Source organism: Triticum aestivum, chromosome 7D (genome assembly GCF_018294505.1).
Source record: "Triticum aestivum cultivar Chinese Spring chromosome 7D, IWGSC CS RefSeq v2.1, whole genome shotgun sequence".
In the NCBI taxonomy this organism is placed as follows: domain Eukaryota; kingdom Viridiplantae; phylum Streptophyta; class Magnoliopsida; order Poales; family Poaceae; genus Triticum; species Triticum aestivum.
The window spans coordinates 182761088-182785324 of NC_057814.1; the positions used below are offsets into that span (position 1 = coordinate 182761088).

The window sequence follows — 24237 nt, forward strand, 5'->3', positions numbered from 1 at the left end:
ACTTTGCTTCCAAACTAGCCCTTCATTTATTAGGTTGTAAACTCATCTTGTCTTGGTATATGTGATGTTACAGTAACTAGCTATGTTACCGCATGCCTCTCTTTCCTCATTAATTACTCGCCACATCATCTGTTTTGCCTAGAGATGTGTGATGTTACCATCTATGTTACTCCCACTATGGGTAGTCTTAGTCTTACGTAAGTCTAACATTGCCCCTTTGTCATGTGAGCCCATGTTCCCCACCCATGCCATCTTCAATGCATCCTCGTTGCTCCCACGAAGCCCTCGAGCGCCTTCTTCAATGACCCACCGTCGTCTGTAGCTGCGCCTCTCATCAACTCGCCGATGTACTTCATCCGTCTCCGCATCTTCGCCGCCTTGGACGTCTGTCCCATCACCGTCTCGACCAGCTCCGTCACCCTGTCAATCTCAGACGGCGCGGCGTCCTCTCTGTTCCCCCTCGCCACCTCCACGCACACGCCGCACTCCCTCTCCAACATCTCCACGTTGTAGAACTGGTCGGCGGCGAGCGGCCATCCGAGGAGCGGCACGCCGTGCAGAAGGCTCTCCAGCACCGAGTTCCACCCGCAGTGCGAGAGGAACGCGCACGTGGAGCGATGGGCGAGGATCCTAACCCGCGGAGCCCATCCACGGACGACGAGCCCTCTGTTCTTGTCACGCGCTCTCTTCTCGAATCCTTCCGGCAGCCACTCGCTGACCGCGACGGCGAGCCCACAGGCGGCCGGATAGCCCAGATGAACGGTCGTCCGGTGTGCTCCAGCGCCCTTGCCAGCACCGCCATCTGCGCTTGCCGGATGGAGTTCTGGGACCCGAACGACACGTACAACACCGAGGCCGACGGCTGCGTGTCCAGCCAGCTTACCGTGCCGTCGTGCGCTTTGTCGGCGGAGACGGCCAGTCTTGCGCCGGCGACGCGGATGAGAGGCCCGATGGGCCAAACCGGGACGCGCAGGCTGCTCTGTAGCATGCCCAGCCCCGTTGGCTCGAACTCCTCCACGGTGTTGATGAGCACCCCGTCCGTCGCGTGGCTGTGAGCTATCTGCCGGTGACAGAAAGCCGACGCCCGGTCCTCGCCGTCCGCGCGGAGCATGACCTCGGATACCTGCGTCTTGTGGAAGATCTTGCCGGGGAACCCAGGCACGGGTACGTGCCCGGTGGGCATGGGCGGAGACAGGCCCCAGGCAGCGCAGGAATCGAACCTGCATCGCTAGTCGCTAGGAAAGGAAATGCTCATTCTAGCTTAGCTGACCACCACACTGATTGGGCACCTGTGATTTTCATTGCGTAACAGTACATGAACTAGTATGGCCGCGCTATTTATTTATCATTTATTATTTTACTTTCATAAAATCGTAAATTTAAAGACATTCATCGATATTCAGACAAAAGTTCATAAACCTCAAAAAAGTTCATCGATTTTGAGAAATAGTTCACAAACAGACCAACGGGCTAAAGCTAGTACAAAGTTGAGTCACTTATTTTGGGACGAAGAGAGTAGTTCACAAATAGGCCAATAGTTCACAAGCAGACATTCATCGATTATGAGAAATACTGATAATGATTTACTGTAATGCACTTTTAGATAAAGATGGAACATGGTAGCATAGTCCAATTTTGACTAATTTGAATGGGTTCGCTTTTATCAAATAGGAGCATGTCTTCTACACAGTACTTCCTATGTTAGTCATTCTTCCAAATTTATTTAGTGAGGTAGTAGAAACTGGCCAATGGGTCATTACAACCGATCCAGCTAATCTACTTGCTCCAAATTTTTGCGGTACTGATCTATATGTATGCTACATATTGTCCTCTGATTTGTCTTAATTTATTAGTTGACCCATCATGGAACAAATTTTGCCACTGAATATTATGTTTAGTTTCTTATTAGTTATGCAACATAGATTCACTTTTGCATGCCTTGAAACTAGAGTTTTTTAGAGGTGGTTTTTAGCTCTTAAGTTTCTCGCCTGGGGCGTCAGTCAATCCTGGCTCCGCCACTGCTGGTGGGGGTGACCGAGAGCGGCACGTTCTCCCACAGTGAGCGCAGGATGGCCGTGCCGAACGCGCCACATGAGGCGAAGAAGGCGTGGGAGCACCCGTTCCTCCGCGCGACGCTGGCGGTCCACGCGACGAACAGGTCGGAGACGATGGAGACGACGGCGTCATCCTTGGCCACGTAGCCGTCGAACGCGGGCTGCAGAGCCTCGAAAGCTTCGAAGAGGGTGACCAAGGGAAACCCGACGGGGAGGGCGTCGGCGGACTCGGCCTGGGCCGGCAGGCCGTGGTCGGCTGGGTTGAAGGGGAGCGAGTGGAAGGCAAGCCATGGCGGCGCCGTGGCGGAGAGGGCGGCGACGTTTCGAGGGGTGGAGACCAGAGTTACGGCGGCGGACCGGATGGCGCGGTGGAGGAGTTCGGCGAGGGACATGAATGCCCCGAGGTGGCCTTGGGCCGGGAACGGGAAGAAAGACGTGTTTGGTGCTGGCCATTGTTATAGGAGCGGTAAGTGTGAAGTTGACATGTACGGTACCCAAATATATGGACCTTTTTGACACCTTACCAGTGGACTTTTCAAACTGTCGACGTGTGAAAGGAAGTGATTAATCAAGGGACCACCAAATAGACTATGATCCCGCAGCTAGCAAATGGAATAAAATGATTCCGCTGCCGTCCGTGTTTTGTTTAGTGTGTGCTTTTTTTCCTTTTATTTAAGAAACAAGAGGCATAGCTGAATTTATATATAAAGCCAGCGGGTATCAAGGTGGCAATATAGTAACAAGAGCATCTACACTCGACACCTCGTATCGTCTGCCCAATAAATGTCTGGTCATAAAAATGTCATCCAACGAACACCCTCAAACCGGCCTTACACGTCCGGGTTTCAACAATCCTTTCAAATCACATATGAGAAGTCATGAAAGTGCGTCCTTCACATCGGATCTGACAGACCTGGCCCACCCAAATCCCTTCAAATCGTCCCTATCCTAGCCCGACATGCCCTCTTCAAGTCCTCTCTCCTGCCTCATCCGCACCGTCCCCCTTAGTTGTGTCGTTGTCCTGACCCCACAACGTCACCACCACCGGCACAAAGCCCCTCCACGTCATCCTCGTCGCCACGGTATGTCCTACTCCTCCGATGAAGTTAGTGCTCGAGTTCGACATCCAATCATTTTTCTCCCAAACCGCCAGCACAACTCCCACGCTTCGCGAGAGAAGACGCACGCTAGTAACATATGTTGGATTATCTCCAGTTACTAATCGTAGAGGGGGCACACGAAAGGGCTAGGCAAACCACGTCTCTCCAATCTTTTTGCGATACAACACTGATTCCGGGCCACCAGCCAACCAAAGAACTTGCAAGACACAGGAACCCTGGATTGCTAGATCGGTGTGGCACTAATGTTAAGCACAACTCCACTGAACAACGCCGAGTATGCAGACCTGGCCGAGAAGCAACCACTGGGCTCTCAAGCCCAAAGAAGTTTGTCCTCAACCCTTTCCGTAAGTGTGATGTTGATCACTTGATCCCCTAGGTGAAGAAACTTGTCTAGGGCCGCTAGACCCATGTTTGGATTCACATCCTCCCACCAATCACCCGCTGGACTGTCCATCGTTCTTGTCTTAGTCGCACGCTTGCCCACGACAAAGAAGAGGTTGGGAGCAAACTCACTAATTCTGCCTTCCTAAAGCCACTTGTCTGCCTAGTAAAGAGTGGTGGCTCCATCGCCAAGCTTAGTCTTAGTGGCAGCGCGGAAGAGAGCGAGGCAGAGCTTTGGCACCTGAATGTTGAAGTCCTTCCTTGGCTTCTCAGGGATGGTGCACTGAAGCTAGGGCCATCGGCCCGAAGAGCGGCATTGAGGATCCTGAGATTTGTTATGCCAAGCCCACCTCGCTCCTTGGGGCCTTGGGGCCGCAGACCTTCTCCCAGGCCACCACACAATGATCGCCTCGCACGTTCTTAGGGCACACCATAAGAACCCACGAAAAATCTTCTCCACCCCTATGATGGTATTAACCGGTAGGTCCAATGCTAGCATAGCATGAACTGGCAAGGCAGACAAAGTGGTCTTCACCAGAGTCAAATGACCACCATGACAGAGCATAGATGCTCGCCATCCGGTAGCTTGTCAACAACTTTATCCACAAGAGGTTGAAGCTGAGCAATAGTTGGCTTTTGCAGCACAAGGGGAAGGCCCAAATACTTGCACGGGAAGGGGAGTAATGGGAAAGTGAGAGGTTGATGAGCAGCCTCCCATTTGTCCTGGTGAACGATATATGAAATGAGCCACACATTTTTCCACATTGGTCCGTAGGCCGGAAGACTTTCTAAAGTCTTGCACGATCACGACGTAGGTGAGCAAACTCCCTCCTTCGGGTTCAATGAAGGTGACCATGTCGGCGGCATAAATGGATGCCCGATAGTGCAACCCTAAGCGTGCAAGCGTCTGAAGAAGCCCAATGTCCGCCGCCTTTCGCAACATGAAGTGCAGCCCATCCATCACTATAACGAACAACAGTGACAATGGGTGCTTGATGATCCATAAGTATAGAGGATCGCAAAAGTCTTCGCGGGTAGTATTTCATCCAAATTTATTGATTCGACACAAAGGGAGCCAAAAAATATTTATAAGCCTTATCAGTTGAGTTGTCAATTCAACCACATATGAGAAGTCACTTCCTTGCAGCAATGTATTAGTGGCACAATAATATGATAATTTGGACAACAGTGGTAACAGTAGTAATAGTAACCGTAGCAGTTTTGTAGCAATGAAACAACAACAACAATAGTAACTTGAGCAAAGAAAATATTATGAAAAGCGTAGGCATGGACATATGTAGCCATGTATTCCGTATATAGTCGTACATGCTTGGAGTAAGAACTTGCATGCCATGTTTTGTCCTATCCTCCCGTGGCAGCGGGGTCCTAATAGAAACTAAGGGTAATTAAGGCGCTCCTTTTAATAGAGAACCAGAAGAAAGCATTAACAAACAGTGAATACATAAAATCCTCAAATTACAGTCATCCTCAGAGAGTTTCAATTATTGTTGACTTGGGGGTCTACGGTTCAGAACAATTAGATGTGCAAATAAGTTGCTGGTAGGGTCAAGAACAAATACATTCATCAAAACATAATAGTGTCAGATCTGAAATCATGGCACTCGGGCCCTAGCGAAAAGCATTAAGTGTAGAAAAATCATAGCAACATCAATCTTAGAACATGGTGGAAACTAGGGATCAAGCCCTCAAAAATTGACTCGATTACATGATGAATCTCATCCATATCCATCTACCTCCAATATGCATACGATGAAATCTCACTCCTAGTGGTGAGAATCATGAGGTTGTTGATGACGACAACGATGAATTCCCCTCTCCAGAGCCCCGAACGGACTCCAGACCAGGCCTCCCGATGAAGAACATGAGGTGACGGCGGCTCTGTATCGTAAAACATGATGGAACTTTCTCTCTAATTTTTTTCTTGGGAAGACGGTACTTATGGACTTGGGTTTAGGGCAAACCGAGCCTCAAGGGCCCACAAGCTCAGATGGTGGGGGGAGTGCGCTCCCTGATCTTGTGGCTCTCTGGTGCCCCCCTCGGGTAGATCTTTGTGCTAGTATTTTTTATATATTCCAAAACAATCATCCATAAAATTCCGTCTGATTCCGAGAACTTTTTATTTCTTCACGAAAACAACACCAATGTAGTTCGGTTGAAGATAGTGTCAGTCCAGATTAGTTTCATTCAAATCATGCTAGTTAGAGTCAAAACAAAAGCAAAATTATTTAGAAAGTAGATATGTTGGAGACGTATCAGCCCTCCTGCCGCAAGCCTCTCTTATTGAAGATGATCTCCCCTGGTGTCCCTTTCATCAAGACTCGTGTGAAGGTCGAAGCCAACAAGCTACACGTCCATGCAATCATCCTATATCCAAAGCCTAGCCTCTTGAGAACTTGGAGCAAGAAGGCCCAATCCACGTGACGAATGCCTTGCTTATGTCTAGCTGGAGCATAACCGCAGTCGTGCTAGAGCTGTGCAATTTCCCTGTTGTGCTTTGGACCATCATGAAGTTATCATGCAAACACCACCCTTGGATGAAAGCACTCTAGTGCGTGCCCACAAACCTGGTCATCTCTAGTGAGCACCTTGACAAAGAGCTTGGGGAAGCTATGAATGAGACTTGTCGGCCAAAACTCATTGACCTCGCAAGATCGGGCATGCTTAGGGTATCTCTAATTGACCCCCCTATAATTTAGAGGAGGATACGTCCAAGTATCATTTAGAGGAGTATATTTGCCCATCTAAAAAATTGTTGTCTCTAACCGAATTAGGTGCCTCCTGTAACAGCGGTAGGAGTTCGGTTAGGCGCCTCGTGTAACAGCGGTAGGAGTTCGGTTAGGTACCGATCAGTGGAGGATAACCAATTTTATCCTCCGCTAATGCCAGATAGAGGATCGGTTAGAGATGCCCTTAAGCAGCAGCATGATGTTAGGAGGAGATGCTACTGAAATTTTACAGGTTGTAGTTTTCAACTTGGACTAGTCTGTTTTGAAGGTTGTAATTTTGAACTGTAATAGTGTACTTGCTGATCGTAATTTTTTTTTGCGGATAGCTGATTGTAATTTTCAAAGGAGCTAATTGTGCACTTGTACATTTACAAGCTAGTACTATTTTCAACTTATAGTAGTGCTGTTGCAGATTGTAGTTTTCGACAAAGGCTAGTGTGATGTTTCAATGTCTGTACATCACATGCGAAGAGCAGCAAAAAATAGGGATCAATGTTACACCATACACGAGCTCAAGGGTACTTCCTGTCAAAAACCGATGAAAACAAACTAAAGCGACATAAGCCGAAAAGAACTGGACCGCAATTTCCTGAGGGGACAATGCTACACGTACGAAAGGTTACGTGAGGGTTTCATGTAAAATCTGATGTGGAGGTGATTAATGGGTCGGGATTAGAAGCTGGGGCCCACCCCTGCTGAAAAATCAGGGGGCCAAGATGATTTTATTTGAAAGGTTACGTAGGCCTTCATAACCTATTCGTAGATGTAGCATTATTCTTTCTTAGGAGCTTATTTCCACTGCAATATCTCTGAGCGCAAAGCTTTTTCTACCCGTGCCGGGATCTACCGGCAACCACCTAGCCAATGAGCACATGACACCACATCAAGCATTCATATATGGTAGATGTATTTCACTCGTTTCTCCAGATTTGCATGTAATGTATTTCATGCACTAGGACCTACCATGTGTCAGATGAAGGACACATGCATGCGCTGATCATCTCTTGCTGACACACAAGTACCTATGAAGCACGCATGCATTTTGTTTTCGCTTTGACATTTTCAATCATGCATATCTTTTAATCTATAGTTTTATTTTCAAAACTTTTTTTATTTGAACTCCTAGGATCAAGACCTTTACAACAAGACAATTCTTGGATATATTTGAAATATGTTTAAATTTCAACGTCGAATTCACTTATTTCGTTCAATCTATTAATTCGGTGTGGGAAATCTGTTTTTGATTTTAGTGAAATTAGTATTTTGAAATGAGCTAAACTTGCATTGAGTGAAATTCTTATTTTGAAATGAGCTAAAATAATTTTGAAATTAGTTTTGTAATGGATGAAATATAGTATTTCACAAATATAGTATTTCAATAGACTTTTTGAGTGAGATATATTTAAACAGGTGAAATATGTTTATTGAAATGATTGAAATCAATTTTTATATGAGTGAAATATCAGTTTCACAAGCGCACAGTGAAATTACTTTTGAAATATATCTTTTTAATGAGCGAAAAAGGTTTTTTTGAAACAAGTGAAATATAGTATTTCAATTGAATGAGTGTAATGTGTTTTCTGAAATGAGTGAAATGTGTTTTTTAGTGAAATAAGTTTACTGAAACTGAAAAACTAAATTTGTGAGGATGAGTAAACAAATATTCAAAATAAACCTATTTCAAAAGAAATAGCACGAACAAGCCTATTTCGTAAGAAATATGTGAAATAAACCTATTTTATAAGAAATGTGGTGAAATATATTTATTGAAATCAATTTTTTATGAGTGAAATATCAGTTTTGCAAGCGAGTAGTGAAATTAGTTTTGAAATATATCCTTTGTAATGAGTGGACAAGGTTTTTGAAACAAGTGAAACATATTATTTTCAATTGAGTGAGTGTAATGTGTTTTCTGAATGAATGAAATCTATTTTTCGTAAATGAGTGTAATGGGTTTTCTAAAATGAGTGAAATCTATCTTCTGTAAATGATTGTAATGTGTCCTCTGACTCTAGTATGTGAAACTGACTGGAAGGTTTTCCGAAACTAGTGAAATGTGAAACTGGCTGAAATGCTTTCTCTGAAATGAGTGAAACGGTAAAATTCGAACTAGCCAAAGTGCATCCAAGATTGATCTTGTTTTAAAGGTCTTGTCGCCCTAAATTAAAAATATAAAATATTTAAAAACTGGATATTTAGTTCAAAAGTTATCAACCTTTTAAAATGTGGCATGGAAAATAAAGTGTAAGTATTTAGTGTGTGCATGTAGCTCGTTCATCTGCTCTCTCTCTCTCTCTCTCACTGCCACCTGACAAAAGCTACTGCTGTGGACCCCATCCAACCCTGTATATCTGTTTGTATAAGATGCTTATTGCTAAAAGAGAGAAACAAAAGTATAGTGAGGGTCTACCAGCCATACCAATCTCAAAGCAACGTTTGTGATCGATTCTCCACCTACCTTCAGCCACCGGTAAAAAAACTTTTTCGTACTCCCTCCGGACCTTTTTAGTCTGCATATAAGTTTTGTCCGAAACCAAAGTATCTCTACTTTGACCAAACATATAGAAACAAGTATCAACATTCACAATACCAAATAAATATTGTTCGATTTGTTATAAATTGTAGTTTCAAATTATATATATTTATAGTATTGTAGATATTAATATACCTTTTTTATAAATTTGATCAAACTTTGCAATGTTTGACTTGACAAAAATCTAATACGCGAAGTAAAAAGGACCGGAGGGAGTATCTCTGAGCAGCTCCCGAGAAGCCGCCTCTGCACAAGCCGCAGCCCAAAAGAACTACTAGGCCCTAATGTTGCATGTCTAGAGTACTTGAGGTTGAGCCCTCTTTTTTATTTGTTTTATTTCGCACAACGACTTATTGTTTTGTCTCTCAGTATAACGTTGCGTGCTTCAGCACGCTCAGAAGCGCCATATTCGGACGCAATCTGTGAGGCGGGGCTTATAAATTCCCTAGCGGCTGCGAGCCTCCCAAGCACCAAGTTGGATCAAACTCGAGTCATGGTTGCGAAAGCCGGGGAAACGTTGATCCGAGCGAAAACATTCAACAGAGCTTACGCACCGTGGTCCTGCTATCCTGGGCGTCCACACATAGAGATATGTGCCACGCAAGTCTGTAAGATGCCCGTGCATGCTTTTCTCACAGGTGATTACAGGGTAAGCGACCGTAATCGGCCTATATGCCAGACCGAGCAATGCTACACCTACGAAACAAGTTACGAAAGGCTGTATAAACTTCCCTTCGATAATTCTCTTCGCCCCCCGATTTTAAGTGGGGTGGGCCCCTCCTTCCCTCATCCCAATCACAATCTGTTATGTGGCTAATTACGTAGCCTTTCGTTAACTCGTTCGTAGATGTAGCATTGCTCGTGCCAGACTAGGGTACTGTTCCATCTGTGAGCCGCGCACATCAGATGAGGCCAAATGCGTGTGGACATTTTGCACAAGGGAAAACAGGTACAACATTGCAGGCGACCCCGGTATGGGCGTACCGCTCTCGCGAGTAGCATGCTCGGCGGCGCCGCCGGCGGATCCATTTGATGGAGCATACAAGAAACGGATCTGAAGGAGTGCTTCAATTGCCGGATAGGGAGCAGGAGGGGAAGCAGCCGCTCATCTGGGTCGCCGGCCGGGGACCTGGACGCGCACCGCTGTTTGTAATCTCCGGCGCAGGCGGAGCCTTTGGAGCATCCAGGTAAATTTATGTTGCTTGATCTGGCAGAGCCATCTCGCCGTTGGGATTTATGTTTTCGTCGTTCTCCCTTGACCGCTATCTCTAGTTTGTGTGCAAATCTGATAGTTTTTCACGTCTTCAGTATCTTTTCTGCAGGGTCCATCTGAAGGAGGCAGATAGCAAAATCTTTTCTGCAGTACTGTTGACGCGGCCGGGCTCCGTCGCCATGGGAACGCCGCCTGGGCCCTCCTCCATAGAACCTGTGGCATCAGATCAGACTACTATGTTAGTTGGGAGAACATGAGGCTTCTCAGAGCTTAGCGACTCTCGGCCGTCGGATCGATTTTTTGATGCGTTATGGACCGTTCGATCTCGCTCTTGGTCGATATCAGCCGCTGGATCAAAAAAAGTTACTGCTACAATGAATAGTAGACCGTTCTATGCCCTCCAGTGTGCCACCGCCTGTAATTTCGCTGCCCCGCCGAGGGTATTTTCGTCATTTCCCGTCTTAGGTCAACACGTGCTCATCTCAGATTCGCTGCCTCCTCCCCAATCGATCTCTCTCTCTCCCGCACATCTCTCTCTCGCGCTCGCGAGCCGCCGCCTGCGTTCTTCGCCATCCGCCGCCAGAAAACATCCTCCCCGTCCGCCGCCGCCATGCCATCGCCGCCACCTACCGGATGGCGCTGTGAAGGAAGCGACCAGAGAGAGAGGCGTCGCCGGTGTCCATCGATTTCCCTCGCTAGGGTTTTGGTGGTGGAGCTGGACCTCGCCTCCGGCGGCCGGCTGCTCGTTGCCCCAATCTCTCGATCCCCATGGATGCGTCCCTGCAGAAGAGAAGATGCTGAGGGAGGATAGGAGGAGGTAGGCGCACTGGGGCGGGGTGGTCTCGCCGCGACGATAGGGCTGGACGGCCGGAGTTGGATCGAGATCCCGGCTGGCACGCCTCGCCTCCACCTCCCTCTCCCACCTCTCCGCTCCCAGACGTACGAGGAAAACTTGCAGCTCTAAATCTGGTAAATCTCCTCTCAGTTTCATGTACGTGTATATTCTGCTCAACCTCTCTGTACATGTCCCTCTGGCAGTTCTTTCTCCCCTCACTCTAATTGCTCCGTGGCCACCACCAGCAGCCCGAGGAAGGTACTCTGAAAGGAGGAGCTTGTTGGGACAATCAAGTGAGGTATGCTGCAGTATCTTTTCGTATCATATCATGTGCTCATAAATCAGGTGCCTTTTCATCTGCAAATACAGTAAACAACCAAACCATGAAATACTGCTATTGGAAGACAAACCTACAATATTACACTATCACCAATTTTGTGGAAAAAACACTCAGATCATTGCAATTATTTTATAATTCCTGTTTTCCGCGACCAATGCGCGCAGATTTTGTATAGAATATCTTGTCACCTGAAATGTGTAGGCTAAGATGATCGTTTTATTTGCATACAAGATTGAGGACTGGACCAACATTGTCGTCGCGCACGAACCAGTGTGGGCCATTGGCACCGGTAAAGTTGCATCACCGGCTTAGGAAGTAAAATCCTCCGTTTAGGTGTATTGGTGTTTCTGAACTAGCAGGCACAATTCATCTCGTGACCGTTGGGCTGTCGTCTTTCCTTTTCCTGAAATTTGTGACCAAGTGGTTAAAGCCTGAAACTGAAGCTTGGTCTTTCTCAAAATTTACCATGGTGTAATTTCATGCTACAATCAAGCCTTGGATAGAAAATAAACATGTTATCAACATAATATATCAGTTTCAGAAATACATATTGATCTACCAGTGTTTCTTTTTACATAATTTTGTTTTGCTGTTTTTCTATCTATATCACTCATTTTGTTGACATGTTTATTCAGATGTGCCTAATGTTTCTTTGTTTTTCCTGGTTTCTCAAAACTAACAAATGTTGTTCTCTGACAAATTAGGAGGCTGAAGGTGGTAGCTTGCTGAACTCTCGTTTTGGAAAAAAATTTGTAGATGTGGAGTGCTCATAAAGGAATGCACGTACGTACGAATATGATGTTTGCTTCCATTCCCAACTTATGAAATGCATCTTGCGATACTCACGTGCTCGTGCAGCTGCTGGCTGGATTTGTCACCCCCGCCTCTCCCTCGCACTCGCGCCCCCATCCCCCGTTCTCCCGCGACGGCATGGATGTGCGGTGTAGTAGGCGGTTCCTCGCCGGTTGGACGGCGTTCAGGCGCAACCCCGACGCCCACTGAGTTGATGCCCTGGTCGTATAGCTATGCTAAATTGATATGTTGTACTTGTGCTAGGGCGATGGTGATTAACCTTGGCTGAAATAAGTGTGCCTTTGAGCAATCGAGGCACCTGTGGGTATCAAGTTGGATCCTCCCTCTTGTCTCTAGAATCGTTTTTGATCCTGTGATACTTGTTGTTCTGCCCTTGGATGGTCATTCTTGTAGAGTGATAACCAGGGTAGCTCCACTGTATAAACAGATTGATCTGGCGATAAGAGATGATGGGGGTAGGTTATATGATCGAGGAAAGACGAATCTGAGCCCACTATGCAATGAACCTTGAACCCTTTTTATTTGTATTTAAAAGTGTTGCTTATTTATGCTTCAGTTATTTATAGCGTCTTATGTGGACATTTCTTCTCTCTCATACCTTTATTGCATATAAGTTGTTCCTGATGTTTTATTGTTTGTTGTTGGTCCTTGATTTAATCTGGTTAAGATAAACTGTGGGAAATAGTTCTGGATTTGTTGTGTGGTAGTTTGCAAGTGAATTTGTGATTTTGGATTTAGAGTTGAACCCTCTTTTCTGCTGGTTTCCATGACTCTCAGGTACCAACCTTCACTTTATACCCACCTATCATCTGTTCTGCTTGTTTCCATGTATTGATACTGTTACTTTGCTACATGGTTCTCTGCTTTTAGTTGTGCAATCTGAAATATGGTTCTTGGACTGTTTCATGTAAGGCACCGGATTTGCTATAAGTCCGCAGACGGCAAGAGCATGCTTGTGCTTGCTCTGTTACAAGACGAAAAGTTTAGATTTCATGGTTCATAATATAAAATGGCAATATTTAGGACCAGATCACAATACGGCTATGATACAAGATCTCATGGTCATGTATTAGCTGGTAGTAACGTCATGTTCTTTTGAGTCTGACAAAGCCTTTATTTTTTGAAAATGGTTTCAACGGACATACAATTAGGCTGGCGGCTAGAGAAAAGACTGAATAATGGCTCCCATTAGACGTACTATCATTCCTCAAATGGCCATGTGCTCTGCTTCTTTTTACTGTCGAGTCTTTTAACAATTGATCTCTTTCTTTAGCAATCTATTGTATTAGTTACCAGACATACACTTTTTAAACCTTACTGGGTTTGAAATTGGTATTCCATTACGTTTTGCCACTCGCTTCTGCAAGAGAGAATGCTTATAATAAATTTCATGATGTAACTTCATATGATTTCCAGTTAACAAATTCCTACTATTTTGGCACTCCAAATAGATAAAAGGAAGTGTACCTGCTATTCTAAGATTCAGATATCAGGCACATACATAATGTATCATCCCTTATGACTCTGAAGCAATTCGAGTGATGGTCTAAGTATTTCATACCTCTGTTTATTGAGCAGTTTATGTCTTATGCATGATTAGTGGGTTATCTACTACACACTTTTTATTTTAAATGTTAGCAAGGTAACCAGAACTATGATACGACCATATAGACAGCGACCGAGTGATATTATAAATCCTTTTAGTACCTTTTTCATTGCTGACGTGTTCTTCCAATAATCTTGGTGCCCACTATTCTTCTTGGATATAGGATTCCGATATAGCAATTGCAATAGTCCTCCCAGTTCACTCTTCTGAATTGTGGCCTGCTGATTTTTTGTTATCCAAAAAGGTAGCAGTTCATATGTTACTCATGGACAACCATATGATGTTCTGTCTCATGTACATTAAGAGAATTGCTAAAAATACTTACTGAAGATAAAGTTGTAGAATGTACTATTGAAACACAGAATATCGTTTACCCTTAGCCTCTGCTGGGTCCTTTTGAGATATCTGTGTACCATCATGGTCTTATATTTTGTAGTGTGGTGCCTTTTTTGTTTGCTTTGGGTTCAGCTGCCTTCGTCTGTGCATAACCTTTTGGTATAATCATAAAACGAGATAGTCGATTTCTTATTCTTGGAATAGTGCTTTCGCCCGAATAATAAATAATTTCGTGTAGGGAGAGGGGGCGTATATCCATACACTACCCGCATCATGCTAATTGCATGTAATCTGTCTCTCTTTCATATATCTGTTGGTAGTTTTTCTTTTCGAGGTTGCTTTGTCCTCTCCTGATTATTCTTTTCCTGGTGATTAATTTCTAACTATTTGTTGTAGATGGCATTCAATGCACTGTTCTTTTGATGCGTCGGCTTGAAAACGCATTATGATATACATTTAACTGTAGATGGCATGTACATTCAACTTGCTTACTCCACAGTTGCGCAAAAATTTCCTTGGTTCCAGGTTCTGAATGCGTGTTAATCCAGCATCTGTTTTTGACCCTGTAGATGAATTTATCCCGAGATGTTTATACAGGGAAGGAGGCATACCATTGATAGTTTGAATCAAACCAGTAGAGGACGCCACCGTCGATTATGGTGTCGAGCAATGGAACTGCAGTGATCTGGCAGTGTGACTATTGACCTCCTTGACACCATTCACGTTCGTCGCTCTGAACCCACTCAGCAGACAAGTAACTCTTTATCCTTAAATTCCATGTATAGCTCTGTATCCTTAAATTCCCTGCATTATTCTCATGGCCGTTGAATACATCATTTAACCACACGTAAATGGTTAGGAACCAAATAAATTTAATTTTATCTTCAATACCCTCTCCAAAATATTTCTATTGTCTGTATTAGGAAGGATCTATAAGAGTTGCTGCTATATATATGTTGTGATTCTTGTGAATCCGCCCATGTAGTTAATATGTGGTTCTTCATTTTTTTTCTTAGTTCAAGCCCCTGAGATAATGCTTTTAAATTATTAACTGACTATAGTTCAAGATTTAGTGAACATGTCAACATACATGGTGATCTTTACAACTTATCTATTTTTTCTGTGGGGCTTCTTCAAATATAATAAATTAGGAATAAATAATGTGCAGTAATCATGTTTCTTTTCTTATCACTATACTTCAGTAATGGTATCTACACAATGTATACATACTGCTATCATAGTGCAGTGTCAATGAAGTGTGCTGCTTCTACTTGCATAAAAGCTGATATTGACATGCTCCTTAGCCATGTGATCTTCAAGGGCCTTTGGCTATGTGTATCACTTCACAGATTAAGGATGTAGCTACAATCATTATTAGTCTTTTTGGTTATCTTCCTTAAAAAAAAAGCAGCTTAGAGACCTACTGGCTGCTCTGGATCAAGATTATAAGCAGATTTCGTATATTTGGACAACAGACAGAGATTTTGTTTCATATATGCATATGCCTTTATTGTATAATTCAGTTCTGCCACCACATTTTTATCACATACATGAATTTCCCCTATACCAGATATTAACGTTTGAAATTAGTGACATCTACTCAAATAAATATCCACAGGTTGTGGCATAGACATGTTCACATCAGCAATCTTTTCTTTGAGATATCTGGCGGCCCTTCGTGTAAGTTCAATGTATCCATTTATCATTCCATTGCTTTCTTGATTCAAAAATAACAATAAAGGACCGCTAAATTGTATTTTGTAGAGAAAGGGATGACGTACACCTAGGTTATATAGGCTTAAGAGTATCGATAGTCTAACCGCACATCATTTTTTGTACACTCAGTAATCTTTAATGGTTTATTAACACTAGCTAACCCGAAGTAGATGTTTGTTATTTGTGCCCTTTTCCTAACTTATCCATAGAATAATGATCTTTATTTTTATCTGTTTTGTAGAACCATCGAATTCAAGTTATCTTTGAGTACACGACAGCTTCTGAAGTTCGTGTCATCATGCTTTAGTTTCCCACATTGGCTGAGATTATGCAAACAAAAAGACGGTCTCAGGCACAAGAGCATGATGTGCTTGCGCCAGTTGCTTTCACACCAAGGCCACGCGGTTGATCATCTAAGCGCACCTATGAAGTTGACCGACAAAGCAGTTGGACAGAGCTACTAATTAATTAGTATGCCTAATAGCCATGGCTTTGTAGTTTGACCGCCTCTACCGTCAGTATGCCTGGCTTTTGCTTTCTTATTATGTTCCTGCTATTAGTACTTCCTCTCTCGTGTTCGTGCTCTTAGTATTGAACTTAATGTCGTAGTTATTAGCTTTTGTGGTCTAATGAACTAACTGAGTGTTTATAATTTCATGACGATGTTGAGCTTGATAATGTCTTGCTTTGTTGTCCTGTTCAATACGTGTGTTAAAACTATGCTTCTTACTAAATGATCATTATTTGCTTGACCATATTGTTGGGACCGGCACCCTCGCGCTAAGGCGTGGCCCTGATCTAGTGAGAATGAACAGAGTTGCGTTGGAGTTGTGTTGGTGAGAGTCATGGGTGCGGGTCCATATTCTATTGGGACAAGAGAACAAACGTGCAGAGCCTATGCTCGTTTGGAACCTACATGCGCGTCTACTACACCGTGAACCGTAAGAGCATCTCCAGCCGCGCCCCCAGGCGATTTTTCGGCCGCCGGCGTAAAAAAAACGGCCCAGTCGCGCCCCCAAGGGCCCAGTTTTCGCCGGCTCGGGCCGAAATTGGCGCCAGAGGACCCAACCTGAACCGGGGGCGCCGGGCAAATTGTGTTTGGCGCGAAGAGCCGCGGGTCCCCCTTGCTAGCGACTCGACTCTCTTCTCGCCGCTTCGTCGTCCTCATCGTCTCGTTCCCCGCGGTGAATCAATGCCAAAGCTGCGCGCGTTGCCGCGCCGGTCAGCCTCCATTGATGCCTCACGGGCGGCGCAGTGAAGGCCTGGCGACGTGCGTCCCCTCGCCCGCCACGCGTAACGCGCCGGCCACGCGTACTACGCGGCGCCTCCGCCTATATAAGCCGACCACCAGTGCACCGGAGACACTCACAGATCCTCCATCGCCGACGCGCCCATTTCTCCCCCTTCCTCCCTCGCCTCCTCTCGCCGTCTCCAGGGGAGGGATGCAGCAGGGACGGCAGCGGCGGAGGCGGCGGCGACTACACGCGGTTCTACAGCCTCCTCGGCATGTAGAACTGCAAGGACGGGCGGCGGGCGGCGAGGAGCGGCGATGAGACGGCGCGGAGCAGCCCCTAGTAGTTTTTTTAAATATGTTTAAATTTGAACGAACTCACTGATGTTTGCGTTAAATTTAAGCTGTGTTTGCGCCGTATTTAAGTTTAAAAAAAAACGTGGGTGCCGCGACTGGGGGGCATCACGCCCCCAACGCGCGGTTTAGCGCCGGTGCGCCTCAGGGGGCGATTTTTAGCCCCTCCTGGGGGGGCCAACGGCTGGAGATGCTCTACATGTCTGCCGCGGTAATGGGTTCAGATAAAAGGTACTAACTGCTGCACATCTCGAGGTACACTGGCCTGAGCCAACCGCCAGGATAACGCGGCCCGGGTGCGTAGGCTTTATAAATCTGCATTCTTGATCCGGGCCTGGTCCAAATATGTCAGTCAGACCCAATAATAACCAGTGAAGCGTCAACCTCACCGCCTTTCGTCGAAGCAAAGCTCGCCGGAGTTGCTTCCCTTGCTCGTATATCTTGCACCCAAAGCAACAATCGGACAGCACGGGTACTACTAGTCTGTGCAGAACAAAACCCATAAGCAACCGGCTCATTACTCCTCCGGCCAAGATCATATCGCATACTCGTCATGGAACCATATGGCTCATTCATAAAAGAGAAAAGGTGAGACAAGGGAAGAGGAGAAGATGATGCTCGACAAGGGCTCCCTGGACCTGGTGCTGGTGCCGTGCGGCCTGGTCATCATGTTCGGCTACCACCTCATCCTCCTCTACCGGATCCTCCGGCATCCGGCCGCCACCGTCATCGGCTACGAGAATCACAACAAGCTGGCGTGGGTCCGTCGCATGTCCCAGGTAACTGCAGCGGTTCCTTCCCTTGCAGGAACCATGAGGACTTTCCTTCATCTGCTCTCCTGTTCTTGGCAGGCGGCTCCGGAGGAGACCGGGCTGGCGCTGAGCGTGATCTCCAGCAGTATCGCGGCGTCGACGAACCTGGCCTCGCTGTCCATCGCGCTGGGCTCGCTCATCGGCGCCTGGGTCAGCAGCACAAGCAAGGTGTTCATGACGGAGCTCGTCTACGGCGACAACAGCCAGGCGACGGCGGCGGTCAAGTACATCTCCCTCCTCGTCTGCTTTCTGGTGTCCTTCACTTGCTTCATCCACTCCGCGAGGTAGCTTGCCGCTCTACCAAACCTTAGATTAAGACCGATTTCTCAAAGTCAAAGACGACTCAGCATCTGGTTGCTCTGCAACTGATCAGGTACTATGTCCAAGCCAGCTTCCTGGTGACCACGCTGGACTCGGACGTCCCGGCGAGCTACATGCAGCATGCGGTGATCCGGGGCGGCAACTTCTGGTCCATGGGGCTCCGAGCACTCTACTTCGCAACGACGCTGCTGATGTGGATATTCGGGCCGATACCGATGTTTGTCTGCTCAGTGTTCATGGTGTTCATCCTACACATGCTGGACAGCAACTCCCTGCCCCTGCACCAGTACCAGTTCACAGTCAGGAAACGGCCTGATCAGGGGGCTCTGGCTTCTATTCTAGCTACAAGCCAACCAAGTCCTCGAAATGCGATTATCAACAACCCGATATTATCGCCTGTAACATTCTTCAGTTGATCATGTAAATATTTTGTTACAGAACCTGCATGTATGTGCAAACTGCAGAGGCCGGAGGTAATCCTTAAGGAAAAAAAGAACCTGCACGTATGTGCATGATCAGCCACACAATTCTCACTGCAAGTATTCCATCCTGAAACAAATGCGATGCAGAGAAATCAGAATCAATTGATATAATCACGACATCGTCATCTACTCGTCAAACATGGTATCCAAGTTCATGGTTCGTGCATATTATATATTAAAGAAGAAAGGCAAAGATTGCCTCCATCATAGTTTTACAAGATTTCCGCGGCAAGTTCAAAGGGGACGTTGAACCCTTCTTTGGTAATTTAGAAAGGTGGGCGCGTAGGGAGGGTAAATTGTAACGGAAATCTTGTAAAACTATGGTGGAGGCAATCTTTGTCTTTCTTCTTTAATATATAATATGCACGCTCGTGCATATTCGAGAAAATCTGGCGGGTTAGCATACTGATTTTGACAAAGTTCCATCCAAAATTCCAATCGTGAAATCCATGTTAAGAACTACACTAGTCCTATACTTCTACATCTTCTACAGTAGACTATTGGGACAATTGGGGTTCTTCTCACTGGCTTCAGCAGATTTCTTATTGACTCGCTTCTTGTTTTTTAACCTGAATTGCTCTTTTTTGTTCTTCTCCCAACCTTTCTTGTGCTTCTTGTAAATGAACATTGCTGCACGAGCATCTTCAATCTATACGGTTACCAAAATGACCATGGAAGCTAGTTATGGACAGAACCAAAATGACTAAGGATGATCAATTTTCAGTCTACTAGCAAGCTTTTTCAAAAATGAGGATTACCCTCGGTCTCTGCATCAAGTGATGTACACAACCATTTTATTAAGCAAAATAGCCACAAAGTATGTAGTTCAACTCATGTTCGCAATCAAACTCAAACGAAAAGGAATAAAATGCCACAACCGGTTAAAATAGGACCGGATGACTAAACACATATCCTATTATTCGACCGCCATCCAAACCGATTGTACGTATCCCATGCTACTGTCTCCTAGCGATTGCACCCATAGGCCAGATGCTCCCTGACTTCCGCACGGTTGAGTAACAACCACGTGCGAATCCATTCAGACGTCCGGAAGATGACCTGCAAAAAAAATTGTGATGTTGTTTTGATTAAATATAACATCATTGGGGCAGTTTCAAATGGCCCAAAGTAATGCACACACTCCTACTGGAATATGTGCCTCTATCTTAGGCTCTACCCCATTTAACCATGTCCCAAATAAGCGGAAGATGCTATTAGAAGGACATACATTAAATGGCACATGTATTGTACGCCACAATAACCTGGCTAGTGGACATTTGAGAAAAATATGTTGGATTGATTCATCTTCATCACAAAAACAACACCGTTTACTACCCTCCAATCTATGTATTGCCAAGTTGTTATTAGTCAAGATCACTTCTTTGTGCACAAACCACATAAAAGCCTAATAGCAAGTCTATTAGCAAGTAGCTATGTGAATTAGTAGCTATGCATCATTAACTCAAGAACTAATCACATAGATGATAAACAAATCGAATTTCATAATAAGTCAAGCGCTCAACATCAAACGTTGTTTACCGAGCTCCTGAATCATTCTAGTTCAACTTGACACAACTTGTAGTCGCAACATTGATTTATTAGTCCCTGAAGTAAAAAGGATTGGCTAAACAAATTCAAGTTTACACGGGCTACAGTAAACCAAAATGCCATTGAGGGGCCCCGGCGAGGACTACCACGGCCGCCACCACCCCCGTCCCTCCCGCTCCGAGGATGATCCCTCGGATGACAGCCGCTCCCGCTCTCCCTCGCCGGACCCCCAGGCTCCTTCCTCCGGTCATGGTGGCCGACAGGTTGGGCTGTCCTTGCCTCCCCTGCAGGCTGCCTTGGCCAGTTCGGAGGGGTCCCCGACTAGGCTGTCCCGGCGAGCGACACGTCTAGTGTGGGAATGGTCGTCCTCCCGGCTTCCTTCCCGCGCTCCCCGCAGAGCCCACTGGCGGGCGCTTCTCCCACCGCCGAGATGACCTTACCGCCCTCGCCCCCCCGCTCCGGTTCGTCACCCGGTCCGGCTGAGCTTCCTCCCCTGGATGCTCGGCTCCCGGTGACGGCCCCCGCGGACGTCCTTCTACCCCCGGCCGCAGGCCTCCTGCCGCTCCTGCTGCCAGCGGTGGCCTCGGACCTCCCGTCCCCCAGCTCCGCCCCGGCCTCCGGCTCCGCCCAGCCGCCCCCGCCCCCACCTCCGGCCTCCCCCCGCTTCGGCAAGGCCAGTCTGGTGGCCCAGCTCGTCCCCGACACTGCTTCGCCAGCTCCTCCCCTGCCCCCCCGCTCCTCGGCTGCGATGGGCGGCAGACCCTGCTCGCCCCCGTGGCGGACCCCGACACGGAGGGGGGGGGACTTGGGTGACAACCCCCGTGCCCCCCTAGCCCCCCCTCCACGGTCCACGGCTTACTCCCGCCGCGGCCGGTCGGCCTCGTCCCCGGTGACGGCCTCCCGCCGGAGCGCTCGGCTCGACGCTGCGCGTCCTGAGGGCAGTCCGGCGCTGCCCATCGCCGAGCGGGCGGCGCTCCGCGCTGCGGCCCGGAACTTGGAGCCAGGTACCCCTGCAGTCCCCTCCTCCGCCTCTACTTGCTCGTTTTCTGCTCTCGAGTCGGTTCTGCTTGGTCACCTTGCGAAGGTTGCGACAGACTCCGCAATCATCTTCAGGGGGCGGCTGCTCCCCCCTTAGTTCAGATCGAGGCCATCCGGGCCCACGAGATTCTTGACGGTAGACTTGTGGAAGCCCGCGCGGCTCTGCTCACGCCTATCGCTCCTCCGCCCTCTACGGAGGACGCCACCCCGGTGCAGCCTCGGTGTGCCGGTGGCCTTCTTCCACTTGCTGAGGCACGTTGACGGGAGATCAAATCTTGACTTGACTTGGCGTAAACCTCCCCGGCAACGGCGTCAGAAATCCTTCTTGCTACCTCTTGAGCATGCATTGGTTTCCCCTTGAAGAGGAAAGGGTGATGCAGCGAAGTAGCGTAAGTATTTCCCTCAGTTTTTGAGAATCAAGGTATCAATCCAGTAGGAGACTACACACAAATCGCCTAGTACCTGCACAAACAATCAAGAACCTTGCAACCAACGTGATAAAGGGGTTGTCAATCCCTTCATGGCCACTTGCAAAAGTGAGATCTGATAAAGATAATAAGATAAATATTTTTGGTATTTTTGTTGTATAGATTGGAAAGTAAAGATTACAAAATAAACGGCGGCAGAAATAGCAAGTTGATAGGAAAATAATATGATGTAAAATAGACCCGGGGGCCATATGGTTCACTAGTGGCTTCTCTCAAGATAGCATATATTACGGTGGGTGAACAAATTACTGTCGAGCAATTGATAGAAAAGCGCATAGTTATGAGAATATCTAGGCATGATCACGAACATAGGCATCACGTCCGTGACAAGTAGACCGAAACGATTCTTCATCTACTACTATTACTCCACACATCGACCGTTATCCAGCATGCATCTAGAGTATTAAGTTCATAAGAACAGAGTAACGCATTAGGCAAGATGACATGATGTAGAGGGATAAACTCAAGCAATATGATATAAACCCCATCTTTTCACTACTGGAATCAGGCACTTTGCCATCTGCCATGGCAGATGGCAAAGGCACGGACGGCGGATGGCAAAGGGCTTTGCCATCTGCCAGTAGATGGCAAAGTTCCGGCTGAATAAACTCTGGTAAAGGCTTCTTTGCCGTCTGCTGGCAGATGGCAAAGAGCCTGTAGCCTTTGCCATCAGCTGGCCGATGGCAAAGCCTGAGGAACGGGGTTAGCCACGTTAGGAGGCTAACGGCGTGCTTTGCCATCAGCTAGCAGATGGCAAAGGCTGCAGGCTCTTTGCCATCCGCCAGCTGATGGCAATGGGTGCAGGCTCTTTGTCATCGGCCAGCTGATGGCAAAGGCTGCAGGCTCTTTGCCATCCGCCAGCTGATGGCAATGGGTGCAGGCTCTTTGCCATCGGCCAGCTGATGGCAAAGGCTGCAGGCTCTTTGCCATCGGCCAGCTGATGGCAAAGGCTGCAGGCTCTTTGCCATCCGCCAGCTGATGGCAAAGGATGCAGGCTCTTTGCCATCTGCCGGCGGATGGCAAAGAGAACAAATAGGCCAGATGAGCGCTACATAGGTTGCTGCCACGTGGCCTCTTTGCCATCTGCCAGCGGATGGCAAAGCTCTTTGCCATCAGCCAGCAGATGGCAAAGTGCCTATATTGCCTCATTTAATTTTGTTTTTTCTTATATCAATTCATTTTCACAGAAAATCAAACATAGATATATATATGAACAATATAGCATATTCAACACATATTACCAATAGTCATGAACGCAAATATATCCAACACGTGTTACCAATAGTAGCAAGTTTCATCCATACATATACATAGTTTCATCAATATTACACAGTTTCATCATAGGTAGCAAGTTTCACAAAGTCAAAACAAAAACTAAAGACAAGCACTCCATCAACCCAAGCTTCCGTGATATGAAGCAAATCTACAAAATGGGAAAGAAGAAAGTTAGAAGAAGAAGATTATTATGATGCAACTAAACTGTGAAGATTATTATGATGCAACTTATATCTGTAAAATAGGTCATTTTGGAGCTAAGTATGGTTATTATGTCATTTTTGAGCTAGCTAAGCATACTAAGTCATTTTTGGCATACACGTCTCCGCAATAAGCAAAGAGGATGTGTACCCGGAGAACAACAGGGAGGCGCTGACGAAATTCTACATCGGATCCGGAGCAGAGCATATGGGAAAACGAACCCAATCTACACATACTCGGGCTGTCCATGAATAATGTTGGACAATTCGAAAGAATCACGGTTATAAATATGCAAATGCATGCACATTTATAGATGTAACCCTTTCGAACGGGAGACGCATAGTGGTCACGCATACTGATGATTCAATCTACCTACAGCTAGCATGTTTCATCGACATGAAGACCGGAACATAACAAATGATTGGGGGAGGAGGAGATGTCATTTGTGCTCACCCACGAACGCCGGGGCGGAGCTTGTTGAACGCACGGGGAGGTCGTCGAACACCAGACCCTCGCAGCGACGAAACAACTGCACATTTAAATCCACCCGATCAACACAAATATATATGATGTTTTTCATAACAAAATCGAAAAATATATGACCTAACTCATAATTCATAAATATATGACCCCGTCGGCTTCTGGAAGACCGAAAAGCACCTTTTCAGTCAACAAGAAGCCGAAGAGGTGTCGGGGGTCGGGGGTGTCGTGTCTGGGTGTCGTGGTGTCAAAGGGACAAAGATAAATTCTATCCGGCAAAAGTGGACTGTAAAGAAAAGCCTGCTACATAAT

The 24237-nt window shown here is 46.5% G+C and overlaps 1 protein-coding gene, 1 long non-coding RNA gene and 1 pseudogene across 6 annotated transcripts; 2 read left to right on the forward strand and 1 right to left on the reverse strand.

Annotated features, from left to right (window-relative positions):
• Positions 1 to 254: 254 nt before the first annotated feature.
• LOC123171026 (UDP-glycosyltransferase 92A1-like) lies at positions 255 to 3123 on the reverse strand (annotated as a pseudogene).
• A 7411-nt stretch (positions 3124 to 10534) lies between these two features.
• On the forward strand, positions 10535 to 16398 carry LOC123166005 (uncharacterized). 5 transcript variants are annotated; one of them, XR_006483324.1, is made up of 5 exons: positions 10535 to 11018; positions 11130 to 11182; positions 11456 to 11513; positions 11929 to 15659; positions 15937 to 16398. It is a non-coding gene; the product is annotated as an uncharacterized lncRNA (long non-coding RNA). The 5 variants fall into 5 exon arrangements; XR_006483325.1 differs by having other exon boundaries at positions 10535 to 10988; positions 11088 to 11182; XR_006483323.1 differs by lacking the exon at positions 11456 to 11513 and having other exon boundaries at positions 10535 to 10988; positions 11088 to 11182.
• A 1348-nt stretch (positions 16399 to 17746) lies between these two features.
• LOC123166609 (uncharacterized) lies at positions 17747 to 19020 on the forward strand. The gene is made up of 3 exons (XM_044584420.1): positions 17747 to 18059; positions 18132 to 18376; positions 18466 to 19020. The coding sequence occupies exons 1-3, from the start codon at positions 17892 to 17894 to the stop codon at positions 18827 to 18829; spliced, it is 777 nt and encodes a 258-aa protein (XP_044440355.1). The 5' UTR covers positions 17747 to 17891; the 3' UTR covers positions 18830 to 19020.
• Positions 19021 to 24237: the final 5217 nt, after the last annotated feature.